This window comes from Canis lupus, chromosome 11 (assembly GCF_011100685.1).
Source record: "Canis lupus familiaris isolate Mischka breed German Shepherd chromosome 11, alternate assembly UU_Cfam_GSD_1.0, whole genome shotgun sequence".
NCBI classification, from domain to species: domain Eukaryota; kingdom Metazoa; phylum Chordata; class Mammalia; order Carnivora; family Canidae; genus Canis; species Canis lupus.
The window spans coordinates 12593968-12618783 of record NC_049232.1 but is presented as its reverse complement, the minus strand read 5'-3'; the positions used below and the strand labels follow the sequence as shown (position 1 = coordinate 12618783).

General features: G+C 41.0%; 1 protein-coding gene across 2 annotated transcripts in view; it reads right to left on the bottom strand.

Moving 5' to 3' along the window:
* SNX24 (sorting nexin 24) overlaps positions 1-14562 on the bottom strand; it is a 159977-nt gene extending 145415 nt beyond the window's left edge. Inside the window, exon 1 of one of the 2 annotated variants that reach the window (XM_038551968.1) lies at positions 14435-14562. In XM_038551968.1, coding sequence (XP_038407896.1) covers positions 14435-14494 — 60 coding nt within the window. In that variant the 5' untranslated portion in view covers positions 14495-14562. The remainder of the gene's footprint in view (positions 1-14434) is intronic. The other variant, XM_038551969.1, reaches the window with a different exon arrangement.
* Between the last annotated feature and the right edge of the window lie 10254 nt (positions 14563-24816).

Sequence of the window (24816 nt, the reverse complement as noted above, 5' to 3'; positions counted from 1 at the left end):
AGAGTATTGACTTTTAAAATAAGGTTTCTCTCTGCTAAGTTAATTTCTGTCCTGTTCCAAATAATTTAGTTGGTATTTGAGAAGGAATTTTAGGATAATATTTAACAGTTAATTAAAAACAGTGTAAGCATTCATGTCAGTCAAGCATGACCTCTGCTCTACAACGCATTTAAATGCATGTCACCTTGACCTGTAACACAGCAATGTAAAAAATTTTGGTCAATATAAATCAAATGTACACTAATTTATTCAGCAGGTTCCCTAGTATCTGAATCAACATTAGAAATCTAACCAGTATTTGTTATTCTGTTATTGACAAAAGGAAGCATATTTAAATGATAACAAGGACTCATGGGTGTCATTTGGAAGTTAAATTGTTCCCCAAAGACAGTCTCCGTAAACATCTACATTTAAAGGTCATTTACCACCAAATTATGAACAACTGTTGCATTTATTAGCACAGGCTCAATAATTTGGAAGCTACAGCCATCCATTTTTACTGACAATGAGATCTAATTGTCCACTAATAATAGACAAGGAAAACAGACCTTTTCTATAAACTTTTATTCCCTGCACTATGATCGTGCTTGAAAGTGGAGATGCAAACTTTCCACATCTGAAGAAAAAACCTTTTAACTACAAGAAGGATTAAACACACTTTGCAATAAATATTGGGTACTAAAATACAAAAACATGTGTTCTTATGTTTTCTACATCCGAACTAAAACAAAAGGGAGAAAAACACTACAATTTTTACTGAAGAAAGCAGCATATATTTCAATTTTAGAAGGAAATGTGATGGTTAATTTTACTGTGGGGTGCCCAGGTATTTGGTCAAACATTGTTCTGGGTGTTCTGTGAAGTGGTTTTGGATGAGATTAGTATTTAAACCTATAGAGGGAACACAGCAGATTGCCCTCCATAATGTGTGTGTGTGTTGGGGGGAGCTCTTTTGATTCTGGAGGCAACCTATTTTGGGTGTGTTATGCCAACCCCTTTGCCAAATGACCTGAAAAGCTTTGAGTGGGTTCCAGACCAAGAGAAGGCTTTGCAGCAAAGGAAGATTTTAATAATCAAGTGGACAAGATGTGTTCTGCAGATGTCCAATCAGCCTCTTTCCTCAGCCACTCTGTCATTGCCCCGTGGGCTCACAAAGTGCCCACGATGACAGGGATGTAGATTATGTAGGGATTCAGGAACACGAGCTTCCACTCACCAAGGCCCACCTGGCTATGATCACCAATCAGCCAACAGCAGAGACCAGTTCTGAACTCCCAATATGGCACTATTCTTTGAAGTGATTAGCCAGCTACCTGGTAGCAGGTTGATTACACTAGACCACTTCCATTGTGGAAGGGACAGCGTAATAAAGGTTTGCCTTCCCTGAATGCAATGCCTTTGCTACAACTATCATACATGGACTTCTGGAATGCCTTACACACTGCCATGGTATTCCACACAGCACTCCTTCTGATCAAGCAACTCACTTCATAGTAAATGCAATGATGCAGGGGGTCCATAAACATGGAATTCATGGGTCTCATCGTGTTCCCCACCATCCTCAAGCAGCTGGGTTGACAGAATGGTGGAATGGCCTTCTGCAGATTCAGTTACACTACCAGCTGGGGGGCAGCAGCTTGCAGGGCTGGGACAAGGTTCTCTAAATAGCTGAATATAGTCTGCATCAGTGTCTAGTACATGATGCTGTGTCCCCATCACCAGAATTCACAGATCTAGGAATCAGGGGTGGAAATAGGAGTGACATCACTCACTATTACTGCTAGTGGCCCACTGGTACAATTTTCGCTTCCAGTCTCTGTGACTTTATGCTCTGTTGACCTAGAGGTTTTAGTTCCAAAAGGTGAATGTGGAAACTAGGAGACACAGCAAGAATTCCACTGAACTGGAAGTCAAGGCTGTCACATGGCCACTTTGAGTTCCTAGTGTCTCTGAATCCACACAGCAAGGAAGGCAATAAGCGTGCTGGTTGGGGTGACTGATCCTGACTAGCAAGGGTAAAGTAAACTGCTAAAGCATAGTGGGGACAAGGAAGATCCTCTATACCACAGGAGACCCCCTGATGGTGTCTCTTAGTAGTAAGATGCCCTGTGATTAAAGTCACCAGAAAACTACAACCACCCAATTCAAAAAGGACAACTAATGGCTCAGACCCTTTAGGAATAAAGATTCGGGGATCCCTGGGTGGCACAGCGGTTTGGCGCCTGCCTTTGGCCCAGGGAGCGATCCTGGAGACCCAGGATCGAGTCCCACATCGGGCTCCAGGTGCATGGAGCCTGCTTCTCCCTCTGCCTATGTCTCTGCCTCTCTCTCTCTCTCTCTCTCTCCCTGTGACTATCATAAATAAATAAAAATTAAAAAAAATAAATATTTAAAAAAAAAAAGGAATAAAGATTCGAGTCACCGTACCTGGCAAAGACCTACAACCAGCTGAGGTGCTTGCTGAAGGCAAAGGGAATACAGAGTGAGTAGGGAAAGAAAGTAGTTATACATACCAGCTGTGACCAGGTGATGAGTTACAGAAATGAGGACTGTGACTGTCCGAAGTATTCCTTCCTTATTTTGTCTTTAGTATGTTTATGTGCATACCGATTAACATATATATAGTAAACGTTTTTTCTCTCCTCTCTTACCACTTTATCATTTAACATAAGAAGTACTGTCTTTAAAAAAAAAAAAAAAAGAAGTACTGTCTTTATATTATAGAATTCAAGTATCGTTAACTTTACATCATAGTATTCAAGTTGCGGGATATCAATGAAATGATCTTCCTTTTCTCAAACTGGCAAACTTCCGTTCATCCTTCCAGAGCAAGCCTTCATGTCAGCTATCCCTGAACCCACAACAATACCAGTACAATGCTTGGGAGAGGGGTAAATACATAATACATAATTTACATGAGTGAATGCATGCTCTACCCACCTTATGTAAGAGGAATATCCACTAGCAAGGTGGAGAGAAGGGTGAAGGTGAAGAAGGTAGAAGCTTATAGTTTCTAGAACAATTTCCACATTCTAAATTAATCTAAATCCAAAGAACTGGGCAGCCTGGGTTGCTCAGCGGTTTAGCGCGGCCTTCAGCCCAGGGAGTGATCCTGGAGTCCTGGGATCGAGTCCCACATCAGGCTCCCTGTATGGAGCCTGCTTCTCCCTTCCTCTTGTCTCAGCCCCTCTCTTTATCTCTCTCTCTGTCTCTCATGAATAAAATCTTTAAAAACTAAATAAATAAATCCAAAGAACTAAGGAAGGTGGCTGGTACAACTCAACTCACATATTGGTTCTTCCTTCAAGTAAGAATTATAAGATGAAAACCTAAGTCACTTGCTTTTTCAATAAAAATCAACAAAAGAACAGCTTATTTCAGACACCCACCTATCCACTTACCTACTTCATGATGATGATGATGATGATGAAGAAGAAGAAGAAGAAGAAGAAGAAGAAGAAGAAGAAAGAGAGAGAGAGAGAGAGAGAAAAAGAAAGAAAGAAAGAAAGAAAGAAAGAAAGAAAGAAAGAAAGAAAGAAAGAAAGAAAGAAAGAAAGAAAGAAAGAAAGAAAGAGCAAAGCAACTACAAGGGTCACTAGCATTTTCAAAAATGTCCAAGCTAGTCATCAGAATTGAGCAAGCAAATTACAATGGATCTACAATGAGACACCACTGCTTACCTTATCAGATTGGCAGAAACCCAAAGGCCTGACAACACACTCAGTTGGCAAGCTTGCGAGGAAATAGACACTCTCATAAACTGCTATGGGAATGTAAAATAGCACAATCCCCAAGGAAGGAGATCTGAAAATATCTGGCAAAATAACATATGTATGCATGTACCTTTTGATCCAGTAACCCACTGCTAAGAATCTAAAGATACTCTGAGAAAAATGCAAAAAATATAGGCACAAGGCTAATGACTACAGACAACAATGGAGAACAATTAAGTTGTAGAAAAGGAGTGGGCATCCTGATATATGCCCCTTGGGGAGTGAACTACAGGATGCACTGTGAAGCCAAAAAAAAAAAAAAAAAAAAAGCAGGTGGAAGAAAACATTTTAGTATACCACTGTTTAATTTTAGACTACTGTTTAAGGGCACAAATGTACCTGTGTTTGTTTCCTTTTATTTAAATAATCTCTATACCCAACGTGGGGCTCAAACTCATAACCCCAAGATCAAGATTACATGCTCCTCTGACTGAGCCAGCCAGGCACCGCTTGTTTCTATTTTTTTTTTTTAATGGAAAGATAAATGGTCATCAAGTGGAGGGGAAGAAAACAGAATGAAGGGAATATAAAAAGAAGCCAGATGTCAGCAGATAAACCTAATACAGTATACACTTTACACAATATAAAACAAAATCAGTTTCTAAAAAAAATCCACAAAAATACAAAAGAAAATGAGGCTGGGTAGCTAGTTAGTGTTATGAGCAAAGAAGAATCCAAGTGATTTTAAAACATTTGATTGAAAAAAATAATAAAATAAAATAAAACATTTCATTGTATAACCCTTAGTGCAATAGATTAAAAAACAAAAAAGCTTTTTTTAAAAAAAGTTTTAAACTGTTGTCAGTAATCATGCTGTTGATAGTAGTACTGGTATTATAATGGAGACACACTGAAGTGTTTAAAGTGAGATAAAGTTAACTGCTAATCATATGATATCCCATTAATCTCAGCATCTAAAGTACTGAGATTTTCAATGCGGAAGGAAAAAGACACAGTTGAAGATAAAAGACCAAGACAAAAATTCTTGAAGTTGTCTTCAAGATACCATGTATTTGATCTTAAGAGAAATATTCCTCCACTCTGACCACTGAAAAGATTTCAAAACTTCCACAAATACCTTGTGTCCAGATCATAGTCTCTAATTATCATTTCCCAGTAAATGCAACCAGTGATCTTTAGAGAAAAACCTAATTCCAGATCTGGGGCGGGAAAGGTAAAAGATGTACTTCATCACACTAAGCAGCAAGAAAGTTATCAAAGACCATTAAAGTTATGTCAAGGACATACACAGCATCCAACTTGAAAATGCCAAATAAGTAAACGGCCAAAGAGGGACATAAAGTATATGAGAATGATAAATGCAAGAGACCGAACTACATCAAATATGTGAATATCTACAGATTCATAACAATACTGATTTTTTTTTAAGACAAGGTCTGTGATAATCTTTAATTTGTGATCTTTGGAGAAAGCCAACTCATTGTTTTGAAAAGTAAATAATCAAGAAAGTATCAGGCACTTATCCTACTTTTCCCATAAAAACTACACCTCAGGGTAACTTTCCATAAGTTCCCATAAAAACTACACCTCAGGAGGTGGCTCCTCTTTTAATTAATGAGGCAAAGTTGCTTTGTATAAATGTATTCAAGTCAATAAATGAAAGAAGAATGATAAAATTAAACTATTGATACTTAGCAACCGCCAAGGAACGAATAGATCCAGGCAATATTCCTCAATGGTTGCCAGCATCACAAATCAAATCTGAAAAAGCTAAAGCCTCTATCTTGGTACAATGTAAGGAACTGGAAAAGGCGTTAATAATGACATGGGGATGTAATCAGCCAAACCCAGCATGGAAAACTCTGTGGGACAAATGTCACCATTTATACAACAAAATCACTGTAAAACAAAAAAGAGATGTAGTAAAAGCACTTACAAACTTAGAAAGATAGAGGACACAATATTAAGCAATTACATTATATGGACTTAGTTTCAATCAAATTCAAACTACATTTAAAAAAAAAACATGCTCGGGAAAATTTTTTTAAATGTAAAAATGGATTGATATTTATGATAATTGATAGTTGCTTTCTTATTGCTTATTTTGAAAGTGTCTGATAATGATATTATGATCATATTTTAAAGGAAGAATCTTTGTTTTTTAGACAGAGAAGCTGGAAATATTTACAGACAGGTCTGAGATTTGCTTCAAAATGATGTGCAAGGGAAGATGTGCAAGAAGCAGAGGAAAAGATTAGGAAACAAAGCTGGCTGTGAGTTCATCATTTTATTTTAAAGATTTTATTTATTTAGAAATAGAAACAGAGAGAGCATAAGCAGGGGCAGAGAGAAGGAGCACAGGGAGAAGGATAGAATCTCAAGCAGACTCTGCACTGGGGCTTGACCCCAGGACCATGGAATAGTGACCTGAGCAGAAATCATGAGTCAGATGCTTAACCAACTGAGCCACCCAGATACCCCATGAGCTCATCATTTTAAAAGCTGAGTAAAAGCATCAGTCTCTCCACTGCTTTATAGGTTGACTTTTTTCATAACAAAACAGGTACTTTCAAAAGGGAGGGGAAGCATGAAAAAAAAAAAAACCCAGAAAAGACATAAAGCAAAATAACTGTAAATTACATTAAAAATCTGAATCTGGGGGGATCCCTGGGTGGTTCAGTGGTTTAGCGCCTGCCTTCGGCCCAGGGCGTGATCTTGGAGTCCCGGGATCGAGTCCCACATTGGGCTCCCTGCATGGAGCCTGCTCCCCACTCTGCCTGTGTCTCTGCCTCTCTCTCTCTCTCTCTCTCTCTCTCTGTGTCTCTCATGAATAAATAAATAAAATCTTTAAAAAAAAATCTGAATCTGTACTTGGAAAACCAGCATAAGAATACAATCTATAAGCCTGATGGCCCCTGTGTTTTGGAGGGATGCTAGAGGAATGATAGAGGATAGAGAAGGTGAGAAGCATGCATCTCTGTGCCCTCTATTATATATCCTTCTCACTTATGTAAATATATTACCCTTTAGCATCTTGAAGGAACACACACACACATACACAGACACAATAAATAAGGCTAGAAAAACTAAACCTGAATTGAATGAATTTGTAATAAGAATACCAGTTGTTCTATGTGAACTTTCACTTCTAAAGTACTTCAAAGTATTTGCAAAGCATTTATTTTATATAGCATGACTACTTCTCCTAGATTTATGTTTATATTATTGACATTAAAAAGTTTTTAAAAGGGCAGCCTGGGTGGCTCAGCGGCTTAGTGCCGCCTTTGGCCCAGGGTGTGGTCCTGGGGACCCAGGATGGAGTCCCATGTTGGGCTCTCTGCGTGGAGCTTGCTTCTCCCTCTGCCTGTGCCTGTGCCTCTTTCTCTCTCTGTGTCTCTCATGAATAAATAAATAAAATCTTAAAAAAAAAAAAAGTTTAAAAAGTTAACTTCAAGGAAGTCCCTACATGAAATAATAAAAATAAATCATATAGCTAGACATATCATCCCTTGTACTTTTAAAAATGTCATTTAATCCTCAAACCACTCCAGGTGGTACTAGTATTCTCCTCTTTTACAGATGAGAGGGGAAAACATAGAGTGTTTGTCCAAAGTCAGACTTCAAGCTAAATGCTGCAGGCAAAATATGAATGCAGACAGCATGAAATCTAGAGCCTGAGACTTTCGCCCTTAGGCTGTGTCATAAGGCTGTGGAAGAGTCTAATGGGCTTTTGCCAAGTGGCAAAAATCACACACAAAGCATCTAAAGTAGCCAAAATCTGACTTGGTCTATACAGGCTCATTTCTAACAACATGTCTGCCTCATTTTTGAGACATTGTGCTATAACTTGGAATACTTAGTTTCACATCGAATCAGACAAAACTAAATGCAACAGGATATCCTGGTTTGGACATTAGTGAAATCCAAATAAAGTCTGGAGCTTAGTTAATAGTAATGTACCAATGCCAGTTTCCTTGTTTTGACATTACCATGGTAATATATGATGTTAACAACAGGGGAAACGGGTTTGGGGGTCGGGGGTAAATTGGAACTCACTAACTTTGTAAATTTTCTGCGAATCTGAAGTTATTTCACCATTAAAAGTTTATTTAAAAAAAACATAAATTACAAAGTGAAAACTACAGAAAAAGATTAAAATGTATTTCTATCTCAATGAAAACAAACTTACTTGGGTCCCCAAATTTCTAAGCAGCATATTTGCAAAATTCAATCCTCTTGTACTTATTTTGGTTCTTCAGTGAAGGTAGCATTCTATTGGCTACTGTCCAAGAATATTTTCACACTTGGGTCACCTGGATGGTTCAGTGGGTTAAGCCTAAGACTCTTGGTTTCTGCCCAGGTCATGATCTCATGGGTCCTTTAGAGATAAAGCCCCTGGTTGGGAGGGCTCTATGCTCAGCCACAGTTGGTTTGAGTTTCTCTCCTTCTGCCCCTCAACCCCAATGCACAGGGACACTGCCCTAAGGCTCAAGTTCTCTCTCCCTCTCTCAAGTAAACAAATCAAAAAGAATTTCAAGAATATTTTCACACTCGCATTTCTTGTCCTTAAGGGTAAGGAACATACCCTACACATGCTTGATTTAATTATGTAACACATACTTAGTGTTTGCTTATGCTGTCAATTTACCATGAGTGAGGCACTGTGGCAGCTATGTCCTTGTCACACAAAGGCCTTCTTCATCACAAATGCTCATAATGGGTGATTTTAAGATATTGTGGCCGACATTGTGGTCTCACTGTCGTGCCTACAGGGTTTGGTGGCAGGAAGGGACTGACCTCACTCCCAGCTCCAGAAAAGCCTATTATTTTAACTCCATCTAGATAAATGTAGCCTTGGCAGGTGATTGGTTCAGGAGGCCCTGGCCTCAGCCAATCAGCACAGAGATTCCCCCAGCAACAGGATTGGTTGAAAAACCAATTGGAGACAACAAGACATGAAAGGAGATGGATTTGTTCAGAGCTTCTGGGGAAAAATAGTGCCCAGAAATGCTTGAAGAATTTACACTCTCTTCCTCTGCAAACTGTAGCACGCACACACACACACATTTTTTTTTTTTTCCAGTCTTCAACTTGTTTTCACCAGGTGTTAGCTACTCTGAGGATGAGAGCACAGAGAGGGCCAATCTTGGGGAGTCAGGTGCCCTTCCTCAATCTCTCATTCTCACAAGTACAAAATGGCAGTAAAAATACAGCCTGCAAGTCGCCTGGGTGGCTCGGTCTGTTAAGCCTCTGCCTTTGGCTCAGGTCATGATCCCTTTGGAGATCAAGCCCCGCTGGGCTCCCAGCTCAGTGGGGAGTCTGCTTCTCCTTCTACCCCTCCCCACCTTGAGCTCTCTCTTGTTTTCTCTTTCTCTCTCATAAATAAAATCTTAAAAAAAAAATAATTCCTGCAGATCACTGTTAATGCCAAGGCAATGTCTACATTGTGGTTATGCTAAAAACAACAAAAACAAAGGAGAATTGGGATGATAGCAAGGTATGGCTAATTTTGTGATGTTAACTGACATTTTGGTTATATATTTTTTAAAGTCTTTACCTGTCAGATATTCAAAGTGAAAGAGTTACAGGTGAAATTATGTCCCGGATTTGTTTCAAAATATTCCAGGATTTTTTTTAAAAAATAGAAGAATAAGGGGTGATAAATGAAGTAATAATTTAAAATATTGAAGGTGAGTGATCGGTAAATGGCCCCTCATATTGTTCTATTTTTCTATTTTAATCCATAAAATACTAAAATAATGATCCCTGATATGTCTCAATATTATGATCATGTATATATGAAGCTGCCTTATGTAATGAAAAGCATGATACATCAAGTAAATCAAAAAGTCCAGAATTCAAGAAAAAGATATATTTGTATAACCATAACACAGTCATAGACATACTGTTACAATGAACTTGAAAAATCACCTTATTCAATGCCTTGATTTTTACAACTATAAAAATGAAATCAATTACATTCAAACTTTGGTGTTGCACCTAGGTAGTAGTTCTACTTTTGTTATTTTTCTTTTTTTTTCCCACTTTTGCTATTTTTCTACCAACAACATATCTGAAAATTGAAAATACTAGCCTGGACTAGCACACCAGACCTGCTTACCCTCATGTTCAACGGACTGTTCTCCATCCTCATCTTACAAGACCACTCAGCCACAACCAGCACTTTCCTTCCTGTAGACCATCTACCATTCTCTCTTACCACTTCATACCCCTAGATTTCCTTCTCCCACTCCGTCAGGATGCAGTGCTGAGACTTCTTTGCTCATGCCAATTCTAGGATTTTACCTTCAGTCGACCATCTTTCCTCACTTCACATTCTTTTCCTGGGAATAGCATTAATTGTTATGCTTTTTCATCCTTTGTGCTGAATGACCTCCTAGAGCCATACTTCTAGCCCAGACCTCTATCCTGAGCTCTAAAATCAAAATGCCTCACCAATCATGAAAAACTCAACAGGTCTCCACAGGGAATTTCCTTCTTACTTCAGCTCTGATTTGGTCTATGGCATCCACATCCATGGGAGTCACACTCCTGCCTCGCATCAGGCTCACATCCTCTCTCTCCTTTCTTGTCCTTCTGCTAGCATTCCTTAAATGTTTAAAAATACTCCAGGGTTAGGATGCCTGGATGGCTCAGCGATTAAGCATCTGCCTTCAGCTCAGGGCATGATCCTGGAGTCCCAGGATGGAGTCCCACGTCGGACTCCCTGTGAGGAGCCTGCTTCTCCCTCTGCCTGTGTCTCTGCCTCTCTGTGTCTCTCATGAATAAATAAAATCCTTAAAAAAAAAAAAATACTCAAGGGTCATCTAAATGCAAAGCTTATCATGTTATTTCCTTCCTCAAACCCTTCAGTGACTTCCCAATGTCTGGAGAAGTCCATACTCCTGACTGGCTCTCAAGGTTAGTTGAGCCGGTCTCTCTCCACTCTCTGTCAGATGGCCCTTGCATAATCTCTGCTGCTACTGGAAACTCCAGTCTGTACCATGACCCCCTCCTACCCAGTGAGTTGCTTCATGCCTCATAATCACAGCTCTTCTGGTTTTCTTCTCCTTTTAGAAGACTCATTCATTCATTATTTATTCAGCACACATGTACTGAATTCTTTCTATGTGATGGGCCCTGTCCTGGAGTATAGGAGTAGAAACGGACACTGTCCTAGTCTCAAGGAATTTAGAGCCTAGCTGGGAAACAGACAGTAAATAAGCTATGGGGACAGGAAGCAGATAGAGAATAACCTTCCCATAAAGTAATATTTGAGTTCATGTGAATTTTGTTAGAAGATCCTCTCCTGCTTCTTTATAAACTGATTTAGAAGCCCCTTCCCAACTCATTTTCCTTTTTTTTTTTTTTTTTTTATGAATCTGGGAATTTAAAATACCTTCCTCTTGAGATGACATTTTGCCCTTTACTTCCTCCTTCTAGAATTCGCAATGCCAGCAAAAACCTAACCAGATTTCAAAAGTCAGCATTCCTAAGCAATCCCCAACACCACCCCACACATTACCAGAAGGCAGTGCAGAAATGCCCTCTTCCTCCTCATGACTCCAGATAACATCAGGGTTCCCTAGCCCTTCCCTACTTTGCCCCTCTTGGCTAAGAATCCCTAAGGATGGGAACAATATCCTTCTACCTTTCATTCCACACTGGACATCACGCAAGCCCAAAGTCAATGTTTAAGTGTTCGAAAGGCAAAAGTTCACTCTTTAAAGGTAAATTACCTTGTACAGTGAGCATAACTTTGTATAAACTTCTTTTTTTTAAAGATTTTATTTATTTATTCATGAGAGACACACACACAGAGAGAGAGAGAGAGAGAGAGAGAGGGGCAGAGACACAGGCAGAGGGAGAAGCAGGCTCCATGTAGGGAGCCCGACGTGGGACTTGATCCTGGGTCTCCAGGATCACACCCCGGGCCGCAGGCGGTGCTAAACCACTGCGCCACCGGGGCTGCCCTGTATAAACTTCTTGACTAACAATTGAGCAAGATCTATGAAAACTTTAAAAGGCCCAGAAGTACCACTTCTAGTTAATGTTCTACAAAAATCCTAGTCGTAGGCATAAAAAAAGCATGCACAGTGATGTCTCATTTCAACATTTGACACGGTTGCTAAAAATTAGAAGCAAATGTCAGTGGCCATCAACAAGAGATCTGGGTAAAAAAATGATGGCATATTCCTCATGAGGGCGCTCCCTTTGCTAGTAGCTAGGAGGAGACAGATCTATCCATATCAGAACAGAAATATATTCATGTTGTAGGATGACAGTATAGTCAAATCTCACAATTTATTCCAAGAAAAAAAAAGGAAAGTTTTCATGGCATAGAGAAAGGGCTCTAAGAAAGCACCCTCACATTTTATGTCTTGAGGGCATGGGATTAGAAGGAAGGAAGAACCACACTTCTTTACCATAAGCCTCCAATCACTGAATTTGTTCAAATGCAAGATTTCTTAAATATTCTTCAATAAACATCATCACTAAAGTAAAAAGACGCTTTTTACTCTTAAGTGTACATTATTTCACAAGTTTTTGGTTCAGGAACCCAAGATTATATTTTTTTTAATTCTCAGGTTTTTTAAAAAGATGAAATATTATTCACTGCTAAGCTCCCAGGACCTAGAATAGAGACACCAAGCAGACACTTATTTGCTAAATGAATAAGTGCTGTGCAATTATAAAACAGCTGCTCAGAGGGAACGAAGGATCCAGAAGCTGCTCCATTGACTCACACAGGAAAAAAATCACTTGCAAAGGTATCTTAACAATAAGGTCACCAATTTAAATGAATTAGGTTGTTTTTTTCTTTTTTATTTATTTATTTTTATTTATTTATTTATTTATTTTTTTAAGTGAGCCTTTGGACTGCCTGGGTGGCATAATGGTTTAGCGCCTGCCTTCCGCCCAGGGCATGACCTGGATCCTAGGATCAAGTCCACATCAGGCTCCCTGTATGGACTCGGCTTCTCTCTCTGCCTCTCACTCTCTCCCTGTGTCTCTCATGAATAAATAAAATCTTAAAAAAAAAAAAAAAGCCTTTAAAAAGCACACAAACTATCATCATATAAGCAATCTTCAAACTGCCAACTTGGCCAAGAACAGGGCTCCTTCCAAATCAATTTAATTCACAATGTGGCACATGCCTGGTCATAATACAAGTAATTAAAAGGTATTTGAAAACACTGTGGAAAAACACAGCTCCTGTAAGAGAAGAAACACCAGTAATGATCTTTTTCAAAGTTCTTATTTGAGAAGGTAAGTAGCTTTTCGTTTGGATTACTGAGACCACCTTCATCTGAACACTTCTAAAGACCAAACAAGCAGGCTATAATCTTCAGATCCTGAAGAATGCCCCAAAAGATGGCAGGCCTTTGATGACTACCGATGCTGATTTGGGAGAGGTGTGTGGGGTTGTGAGAGACATACTTGAACTGAAGAAATAGAGCAAGGTTTCAAGGGTTTCAGGAAAAGGCTTTTCACAGTTTTTTTTTTTTTTTAAGGAAAATGCAGAATACTTAACCAAATATTAATTCATTGGGAAGACTTATTTATATAAATAATGGCCAAACAGAGCTCAGCCTCCCCACGGGAAGGTACTCAGTACTTCTTTTGGGACACCTGAACCCAGAGGTCTACTTAACCCTAAAAATCCACATACTCCCTGGGTTTGTTTGTTTTTTTTTTTTTCCCAATCACTTAATTCCACTTTCAATCCCTTAATTCCAAAAATTCTCTTGAGAGGGAGATTTAAGCCTCCCTATGAAAACACACAAGGTTCCAAATAGGCTGTCACCTATACCCAAGAATACTTAGGAGAGAGAAAGGGTAAAATACCCTCCCAGATTAACATAAACGGTGTTTGGCAAGTGGGTGAGTTCTCTCAGCCCTCTCAGACTGCCGTCTGCAATCTTCTCTTTAACAGCTGGAAATAAAGTCTTCCAAGGCATTTCTCCCTCCAGCAATGACGGTGTAGATGAAGGCGTCGAAGTTCATTGGGAAATCAGCCACCTACAGTTCAGCTACTGAACTCTGGATCGAAGGTTCCAGGCCCTGGCGTTCACCCCCCGGACCCAGCCTTTCACTCGGGAGCCCGGGGCCCGTGTCTCGGTTCTCGGGGATCAGCCTTAGGTCCGAACAGGTGCGCAGTGAAGCACCTGACTCTGCCCATTTCAGGGCCCAGCAGAACGGGGCGGGGGGGGGGGGGGGGGCGAACTTTGGAAGCCATCGGATCGGAAAGCAACACAGGTGTGCACTCCGGCTGATAAAGAGCTACAGACGACCCTTACAATTAGCCTGTTTATGCGTCTGAATGAATCCCGCAGAACTTGGAGGGCGGCTGGGGTCCGGGCGGGGGCGGCGTAGCCCACCGCGGGCTGCCCAGGGCGGGCGGGGGAGGGGGGGGGAGGCGAGCTCCGCGCCGGGGCTCGGCTGCCCGCGCTGCTGCCCGGAGGCCGGGAGCGGGCGGGGGGGCGGCGGGGGAGGGGGAGGGGGAGGGGGAGGGGGCGAGCCGGGGCCCCGTCGCCCTGGCAACGGCGCGGGGGAGCAGCCCGGCCGCGGGCCCCGGGGGGCGGGGGGCAGCGAGGGACCCGCGCGGGGGGCGGCGGCGGCGGCGGCGGCCCGGGCCCTGCGCGCTCGGCGGCCGCCGTCCCGGCTCGGGGGCCCCGTCCGGCCGCGGCCGCGCCTACCGTGTATCCCCGCTCCAGGTCGCTCTCCTCGTAGCGAAAGGACGGGATGTAGACCTCCATGGCCGCGCCAGCCGGCAGGCGGAGGGCGAGCGGGGGGCGGGCGAGCGGCCGCAGCTCCGCCCCCGGCCGAGCGCCCCGCCCCGCCCCCGCCTCCCGCCTCCCGCCTCCCGCCTCCCGCCTCCCGCCGCCGCGCTCTCCGGGGCTCGGGGCGGGGCGGGGCCCTGCGGCCGGGCCCGGCCCTCGGGCGGCGGAGCCGAGCTGGGCCCGGAGGAGGCGGGGCCTCAAGGCCTGCGAGTCCGCCGAGGAGGGGTGCGCGCCCCCGCCCCGCCCCGCCCCGCCCCGCCCCGCCCCGCCCCGCCCCCGCCCGGCCCCTCGCAGGCCGCGGACGCCGCCCGAGCCGCTGCAGGCCGCGGAGCCGGGAAGCGCCCAGCCCTGGTGCCGCCGGCGCCCGCACCTCCTCCCGCCGCCTGGCACCGCCGCGAAGCCTCCGGCCTCACCGAGGCTCCTCTGGTGCCCCGGGTCTCGGCCGACGGGCCCGGGGACGCCGTGCCAACACCCACCCCGGGCGTCCGCGGATCGCGGGGGCGAACACTCTGCTTTCTTGTCGCAGTTTTAAGATGCTGCCTCGGAGGAGCTGTTGCGGGTTTCGACTGTAAGAGAAAACAGAAGACACACACACACACACACACACACACACACACACACACGGAAAAGAGAAAAAGGAAAGGCAGATGAGGGCCAGAATCTGCCTGTCGGGCCAGGACCAAATAACCTGAAATGACCTAAACGATGGAGTTCCACTTGAGGAAGCTTGATGACCAGGTTACCTTTGTAAACCCTGAGTGTCCTCCTTGGGTGAGTGCTTGGAGCAGAGTAGAAACTTGGGAAGTGACTTGTGGGTGAAGGAAAAGTTGGCCTGGGGCACTGAGGTTTGGGGCCGCAGGCGTCTGCGCTGGAGGCCGGGGGCACTGCAACTTGGTAAACTCTGAAATTTATGCTGAGTTCCTGAGTCAGGGAGAACAGAAGAATTAGGCCCTTTGCTTCAAGAACTTGCCTGATGTGGACTGCAAAAGCCTTCCGGCTTAGAGGCGTCTGAAGACCCATCCTCCAGGCCACACACTTGCAGCTCTGGGATCTGCCACTCGGAACTCCCTGCCTCAGCAGACAGCTGTGTCCTGTGACCAGCCCACCCTTCCTCTTCTGCCGGCCAGCACCATCCGCTGTTAGGAAACAGCTCTGTGGACACCGCGCTGAGTTTAGAGGCTGGGCCCTGGTTCCTTAAGCCTCTGGCGACTCTTAACAGTGTATTGTGGGATTTGTTTACCTGTCTGCCTCACCCAGTTGGTTTTAGGGCACGTACCTTAAATTTTTTTTTTTTATTTCCTGCTTGGCATATTGCCTGGCACATTTTTCTTGAAAGCTTTATATAAGCTTTTAAATATTTAATCTTTACAAAATCAGTAGAATGCAGCGGGTACTATAAAGCAGATACTGTTACATATCATGTCTCAGGACTAAGCTTTCTAATAACCCCACGAAGAAATGGTATGTGCAGTAGGACTTTAAAGGACTAAGAAGTAGTGTTTCTGTATTTCATTTTTAAAATAATAATGCAGAGGCTCTTGGCTGGCCCAATCAGTAGATCATACAACTCTTGATCTCGGCATCATGAATTTGAGCCTCACATTGGGTGTGGAGTTTATTAAGAAAAAAAAAATGTGTGAGTCTGAAAGTTTAAAATAAATAAATAAATAAAATAATTATGCCTGCTGATGGCAGAAAACCAAAACGATTTCCAGATGGGTTGAAACAGCTTGTTAAAGTCTCAGTGGGTAGGAGCACCCCGGCTGGCTCAGTCAGTAGAGCATGTGACTCCTGTCCTCCCAGTTTGAGCCCCACTGTTGGGTGTGGAGATTACTTAAAAATAAATCTTGGGGGGATCCCTGGGTGGCTCAGCGGTTTAGCACCTGCCTTCGGCCCAGGGCGTGTTCCTGGAGACCCGGGATCAAGTCCTCAAGTCGAGTCCCATGTCGGCCTCCCTGCGTGGAGCCTGCTTCTCCCTCTGCCTGTGTCTCTGCCTCTCTCTCTCTCTCTCTCTGTCTCTCTCATGAATAAATAAATAAAATCTTAAAAAAAAAAAAAAAGAAGCTTCAGTGGGTAATGTAACCCAGGACTATGTATTCATAAAGTCCTTGTGCTAGAGATTGCTGGTCAAGCATTTAAAATACTTTCTATACTTTCCTTTCTTCAAAGTTTGCTAGTAGCCTGACGTACACCTTTTTGTCCGGTATGGCTCACTTATTTATCAGTTGAACTTAACTGGCAGAAATGTGTGGATTTATAAAGATCTGACAGATGGTCCAAATAAGACCTACTTGTTGTATTCTACTAATTTTTGGATTCTGTGAATATTGATATTAATTACACATTATATAATTATATATTACCATTTAGTATAATGTATCAATATGAATATTAATAACATTTATTGTATTCTAATAGCTGTGTATGATTTAATTTTGCCTTGCTGAAAATCTATGCAAGCTCTCAATATGTGGGTGTGTTCCGGAGGGTCTATCATCTCAGCTGTAAGTGGGATTGTTACTATTTCATTGGTTACAGAGTACGTGTAATCAGGCTCAGAGGAAATAAATATGAATTTACTAGCCAATAGTTAGAAGGGCTAAACTTCTAACCAAGTTCTGTGAGAAATCCCTCAGAAGGGGAGAAATAGTGCTACAGAGAGCAAATGTATCATCCTGTTTGTCCTACATAACTTTTAGATTGACTCTACAATCCATGACAAGCCAGCTAGAATTTTTCAGAACGTTAATAAAAATATGTGGTGAATACACATGTAAGATATTGAACAGTGTCTTAATAAAAGCAAAAAATTTACATAAGCAAAATAATAAAATTCAGCTTAGAATCTGCATATAAAATCCTTACACTAAAAATGCCACATTTACCTAGTATTAAGTAGAAATATATTTCAGCAAATTTAGTGATAAACAGCTTTATTTATTTTTTAAAGATTTTATTTATTCATGAGAGACACAAAGAGAGAGAGAGAGAGAGGCAGAGACACAGGCAGAGGGAGAAACAGGCTCCATGTAGGGGAGTCCAATGTAGGACTCGATCCTGGGTCTCCGATTACGCCCTAGGCCAAAGGGGGCACTAAACCACTGAGCCACCCAGGGATACCCAAATGATAAACAGTTTTTTTGTTTTTTTTTTTTAAGATTTTTTTTTTATTGGTGTTCAATTTACCAACATACAGAATAACCCCCAGTGCCCGTCACCCAATCACTCCCACCCCCCGCCCTCCTCCCCTTCTACCACCCCTAGTTCGTTTCCCAGAGTTAGCAGTCTTTACGTTCTGTCTCCCTTTCTGATATTTCCCACACATTTCTTCTCCCTTCCCTTATATTCCCTTTCACTATTATTTATATTCCCCACATGAATGAGAACATATAATGTTTGTCCTTCTCCGACTGACTTACTTCACTCAGCGATAAACAGCTTTAAATATCAACTTATATTGGTTTTCAACCCCAAATTCAAAAGTCACATGCTCTACAACTGAGCCAGACAGGTGCCCCATATTAGAAGTTTAGACCAAAATCTGTCAAGAATGTATTACATATTTAACATTCAATTACAAGACTAATACAGCATGACCAAATAAGATTTACCCCAGGAACATAAAGATGGTTAAACATTAGGAAATCTGTTGATGTATCTCTCAACATTGTCCTATTGGAAAAGATAAATAAATGAATATCTCAATGAATTCCTAAAAAACCATTAATAAATCAGTATACCTCTTCCTAGTAATTCTTAGCAGGCTAGTAATAGCAAGAAACATTTTTAGGTTAATAAAGGTTGACTACCATAATTCCACAGCAAATATCCTACTCAGCATCATATGAGGAAGCACTATAACGGTGCCAATAACTTTTTTTTAAAAGATTTTATTTATTTATTCATGAGAGACACAAAGGGAGAGACATAGGCAGAGGGAGAAGCAGGCTTCATGCAGGGAGCCCAATGTGGGACTTGATCCCAGGACCCTAGGATTAGGACCTGAGCCGAAGGCAGATGCTCAACCGCTGAGCCACGTAGGTGTCCTACAGTGCCAATTAACTTTATCACAAGTATTCTTTTTTTTTTTTTTTTAAAGATTTTATTTATTTACTAGAGAGAGCGTACATGAGTGCTTGCATGAGTAGGGGAAAAAAGGAATCTCAAGCAGTCGCCACTCTGGTTGCTGAGCCCATCCCAGGGCTCAATCTCACCACCCTGAGATCATGACCTGAGCCAAAATCAAGAGTCCCACATTTAACTGACTGAGCCACCCAAGTACCCCTTTATCACACCTATTCTTTCACATTTCGCTAGAGGTCCTTGCCTCTGAAAGAGGACAATGAAAAGACATAAAGGTACAGATAATGGATAGGAAAACAGAAAACTAAGGCTATTTATAAATAAAATGATCTACATAGAACTGAGTGAACTAAAAAAAATGATTAGAATAAAACTTTCATAAGTTGCCATATACTAAATCAATATATACTAATCAATAGATTTCCTATACAACAGCTTTTGCTTACACACCATTAGTTAAAAAATAACATAAGGAAAACCAAAATATTTCATTAATTACACATTTAAAGCTGATAATGTCTAAGGATAAACTTTACAACAAATGTTCAAAATCTTTTGAAGAAACATAAAAAACTTTATTAAAGGACATAAAAGGGGCACCTGGGTGGCTCAGCTGGTTAAGCATCTACCTTCGGCTCAGATTATGATCCTGGAGTGTCCATATCCAGCCCTGCATTGGGCTCCCAGCTCAGCGAGGAGCCTGCTTCTCCCTCTCTCTTTGCCCCTCCCCACTCATGTTCTTCCTCACTTTCTTAAATTAATAAATAAAATTTAAAAAAAATTCTTTCTTTTAAAAAATTAAAGGATAGAAAAGAAGATCTGAAAATAGTTATATCATGCTCCTGGGTGGGAAGAATCAGTATTTTAAAGATATGAGTTTTCACCAACATGATTTATTAAGCTAATAAAATTAAAACCCCAACAATCTAAGACCAGTGACAAGCTGGTTCTAAAATTCATTTGAAAAAGAAGAGGGGCAAGTTTGAACAAGAAGAAAAATGAATGAGGGAATAAGTTATTTTATAGAACATCAAAACATGTAAAGCCATAGTACAGATTTTCTTTAAGATGGGGTTATGTCCCAATAAACCCACTGTAAATTGAAAATAAAGTCAAAAATCCATTTAATACACCTAACCCATTGAACATCATATCATCACTTAGTGTAACCAACCTCTGACATGCTCAGAACACTTCTATTAGTCTACATTTGGGCAAAATTATCAAATACAAACATCGAACACATTTTATAATCAAGTGTTTAGTATTTCGTGTAATTCATTGAATATTGTACTGAAGGTCAAAAAGATTGTTGTAAGTGTATCAGTTGTAAATTTAGGCTTGTGATTCCCTGCAGCTGCCTAGCATCACCAGAAAGTATCCTACTAGCCTGACAAAAGATGCAAATTCAAAATTCGAAGAATAGTTTCTACTGAATGGGTATCACTTTTGCACCATCATAAAGTCAAAAAATCTCCATGCAAAAAAATAAAGTCAAAAAATCTTGAGTTAAACCATCATAAGTCAGAGACAGTCTGTAATGAAACCAGTATGATCCTGGAACAGACTGAGACAAATGATCAAGGGAATTAAGTAATCCAGAAACAACTCTGAATTATATGGCAATGTAATATGAAACAACAGGGCTATTTCAAACTCATGGGGGTCTAAAAGTATTCAATAAATGGTGTCTACATAGTTTTCATAAATGTTTAAATTGTCAAATTTTAATATATGTTAAAATAAATGGTGTTTAAATAAATGGTATAATACATAGTTTATGCACAACTGGCTATCCATTTGAAAGAAAAATAAAATAGGTTTTAAAAATGAATTCTATATTTAGTAAAAACTATGAAAAACCAAAGCTATAAAACCTTAATGTGGACAAAGTTTTCTTATTACAATATACAAAATGTCAAAGACATTAATGGGAAGATATTTTAGACTACATAAGGATTTAAAATGGCACTTGACTCCTAAATAAAATTGGGGTTAGTGGCACTGACCTTGCAGTTGAAAATCCATTTATAGCTTTTGACTCCCCCAAAACTTAACTACTAATAGCTTATTATCAACCAGAAGTCTTACCCAGAACACAAACCATCCATTAACACATATTTTGTATGTTAGATGTATTATATACTGTATTCCTACAATAAAGTAAGCTAGAGAAAAGAAAATGTTATGAAAATCATAAGAGAAAATACATGTATTTTCTATACGGTATTTATAAAAAAATCCACTGTAAATTGACCTGCACACTTCTAACTCATGTTGTTCAAAGATCAACTGCAATGTAAACCAAAGACCACAGTTTAAAAAATATAATCAGAAAAATATTTCAACACATATAACAAAGGATTAACGTGTATTTTATATGTAAATACATAATTTTTTTTAATGGCAGAATAGAAAGTGGGCACAGTTTGAACAGGCATTTCCCAGAAGAATGCAAATGGACCCACAAATCTGTGTGAGTTATCTATGAACACATAATAAATTACCCCCAAACTTAGCTGCTTAAAACAATAAATACTTCTTATCTCCCACAGTTTCTGTGGGTCAGGAATCTGGGAGTAGCTTGGGGTGCTGTCAAAGTATCCACCAAGGCTCAGTCATCTCCAGACTCTACTTATTAGGCCACAAGGTGGTTCACTCACATGCCTGGCAAGTTAACGTTGGTCATTGGCAGGAGACCTCTGTTCCTGGCCACTGGGACTTCTGCAACAGTCCCTCTAAACGTCAGGAAGACACAGAGACTAGCTTTGCCCAAGGCAAGAAATTCACAAGAACTCTGGGCAGAGGCCACAATGACTTTCTATCACTTACCCTCAGAAGTCATACTCCATCATTTCTGTAATATGCTACTGGTTACACGGGTTAGCTTTATTCTATGGGGGAGGGGACTCTACAAGGCTTAATTCAGGAGGCCAGAATTAAATGGGGCCCATCATGGAGACTAGCCACTGAGATTACTGAATCCAGTGGTAATCAAGGCAATGCAAATTAAATAATGAGGTATCGCTTTGCAACTTTTAAATTGGCAAATATTTCAAAGGTTATTCCGGTATTGGCAGGGATATGGGGAAATAAGTAGTACTACCAGTAAGACGGTAAACTGGGAAAGCCTCTGAATGACAAGTTGACAGCAGCTGCTATAGTTCTAAATTAGGCACTTATTCAGTCTAGAAACTTCATCTCTGTGTTAACTAACTAGAATTTAAATAAAACCTTAAAAAATTAAAAATTAAGTAAGGCATTATTTTAGAATTTAAAGATTGTATTTATCTATATTTAGAGACAGAGCACCTGTGAGTGTGAGCAAGGGGAGGGCCAGACAGACAGGGAAGGAAAGCATCTCAAGCAGACTCTCCACTGAGTGGGGAGCTTGGTGCAGGGCTCCATCTCACAACCTTGAGACCATGACTTACTTGAGCTGAAACCAAGAGTTGGCACTTAACCAACGGAGCCACCCAGGTGTCCTGCATTATTTTAGCATTAAAAAAAAAAAAAGAAGAAGGAAGGAAAGAAGAAAGAAAAGAGAAATTTCCCTTCTGAAAGTAGTTCTCTATGTGCAGGGCAGGAAAGGTATATACAAGCATATTGCATTGTTTTTGATGGCAAAAATTTGGAAACAAATTCTATCACATTAAGGGCTATTTAGTTACCTATCCATACTCTGAATACAAAGTTGCTGTTAAAAACCCTATGTAGAGATTTCAGAGTTAGGATAACAAACTGAACATCCACAGATAATTTCACTTCTTCCTCCAGCCCCAATAAAAAACAAGAAATGTTTCCTTTTTTTAAAAAAAAAACCATAAAAATAGGGAAAACAGGAAAAGAGGGAACAGCAACAAGATTTTTGTAAGCTAGAAAGCAGATGGATGAGAAGCAACTGTTTTAGCAAACAAGAAAAAGCCAAATTTAAATGAGAAAGCTGAAAACCAACCTCATTTACACAGCACAAGTCAAAAGGCACAGCAACAGGAAATAGCAGGTACCTCTAGAATGGGAGGGAGCTGGCTAAAATAAGGAAGCCAGAGTGAAAGCTGAGTCAGGAAGATCCTTCAATCCCCTCCCCACCTCCACACAGTTCTGAAGGGTATGTCCTCAAGAGAGGGTGAAAGAGTGTCTTTGCATTAGGAGTTGATAGCCTGGTTGAGGGCATGAAAACTTTAAAAAAAAAAAAAAAAGGCTGAGGTTTGGTGACAATAGGCATATCAAATGATGAATGTTGAAAACTTAGAAAAGCTGGCATTTATACCTTTACCTTCCAGGCAAAAAACAGGAAAAGTATTCTCTGGGCAATCTGAGCAGCCCAAGAGGAAAACTCTGGAGACATCTACATTGGAGGTTCCCTATAAACAACCCAACAATTTCACTCTTCAGTGACACTCAAATTTCACAGGTCCCATGATGACGCTCAAAGCGTTGCCAATCAGCTTTCAGTTCCCACTGTCTAAACAGGAAGAGATATCCAAAAATTAACAGATGTCTGAGGAAACCATCTAACATGGAAAAGAGAGGTCAAAATAGGAAAATAATTTTGAGGAAACAAAAAGGTAAGAAAATAACTTTACAAGTAAACTATTACTGATCTCCTCAGAGCGATACAGGACTTAAAAATAGGAATGATCAGAAAAAAGAAATTAGAATCAGAGAATACTCTGAACAACACGAGAGGGAGAGAGTATAAGAAAAATGATGGCCTCAGTCCAGGACATCCAATATCCATGTGATGGGTCATCAAGAAGGAGAAGAGAGACTACAGAAGAGAAGACATGAGTGGAACAACCCAAGAAAATTTTCAGAACTGAATGTCATGTTTCCAGGTTGAAAGCATCCACACTGGAAGAAAACAGACATTTACAACAGTAAATCTCTGTAAGACTTCAGAACATGGGATAAAAGAAGATCCTACAGACACCAGAGGGGTGGGAAACAGCTTATACACTAAACATCAAGAAACAGAATGGCTTTGGAATTCTCAACAGCAACACTGGAAGCCAGAAGACAGTGAGGCAATGTCTTCAAAATTCTAGAGAACATGATTTTCAACATGTACTCAGTTAAATTATCTTTTAAGAATTAAGGTAAAATAAAGTCTCAAAAGTGTGGCTTCTATGCATCCATTTTCAGTAAACTATTCTTTATATCCACCAAAATGAAGGCTAAATCAAGAAAAAGGGGGAGGTCTGTCTGGGTGGCTTAGTGGTTAAGTGTCTGCCTTTGGGTCAGGTCATGATCCCGGAGTCCTGGGATCAAGTCCCACATCGGGCTCCCCACAGGGAGCCTGCTTCTCCCTCTGCCTGTGTCTCTGCCTCTCTCTCTCTGTGTCTCTCATGAATGGATAAAATCTTAAAAAAAAGGAAGGAAGGAAGGAAGAGGAAGGCATGGGGTATCAAGAACAGGATGTACAACCCAGGAAAAAGCAAAGGGAATCTTCAGAATTACCATGGTGGGCCAGGTAGAAAAAGGCAACCAGTGTGGAGTAGAGCAACCTCACTCCAGCAGCAGGCATGTAAGGGCTGCCTTTACAACACTTTCTACCATATTTTCTTCTCAAACTACAAACCTACTATAGAACATACTATACCAATGCAGGAGAATATACGAAGAGAGAGGATGGTATGAGATCTGGGACATAGGGAAGAAACCCCAGGACAAAGGCAAAGGCACTTCCAAAGTCAAGAGCAAGGGAAAAACAAGATGACAACAAGCCCGGAGAGCACCAGTCCAGAGAGAACAGAAGCCTCCGGGAGACTTTCCTTAAAGAAAACAACCGGAGTGGCTAGATGACCTGACATGAGCCATCTTGTGGGAAAATGGACTAAGAAGATACTATGGGAAGACATCGGAAAAATCAGCAATATATTTTTTAAAATGCACCAGCCAAATGAAAAAAAAAAATCAAGGTATGTTTTACCACAGAATAAAAGTAGGAAGTCACTGAGAACAAGGGAAGTCTGAGAAGCTGTCACAGCCTAGAGGAGCAGAAGGAGACAAGACTGAATGTAATGTGGGATCCTGGATGGCATTTTGGAACAGAAAAAGGACATTAAAGCAAAAGCTCAGAAATGCGGATGAACTATGGACTCTAGCTAATAACGATGTAATTGATACGTTAATTGTAACAAATGTAATATACTATGGAAGATGTTAATAATGAGTGAAACAAGACATAGAGTGGAGGGGATCTCTCCATACAC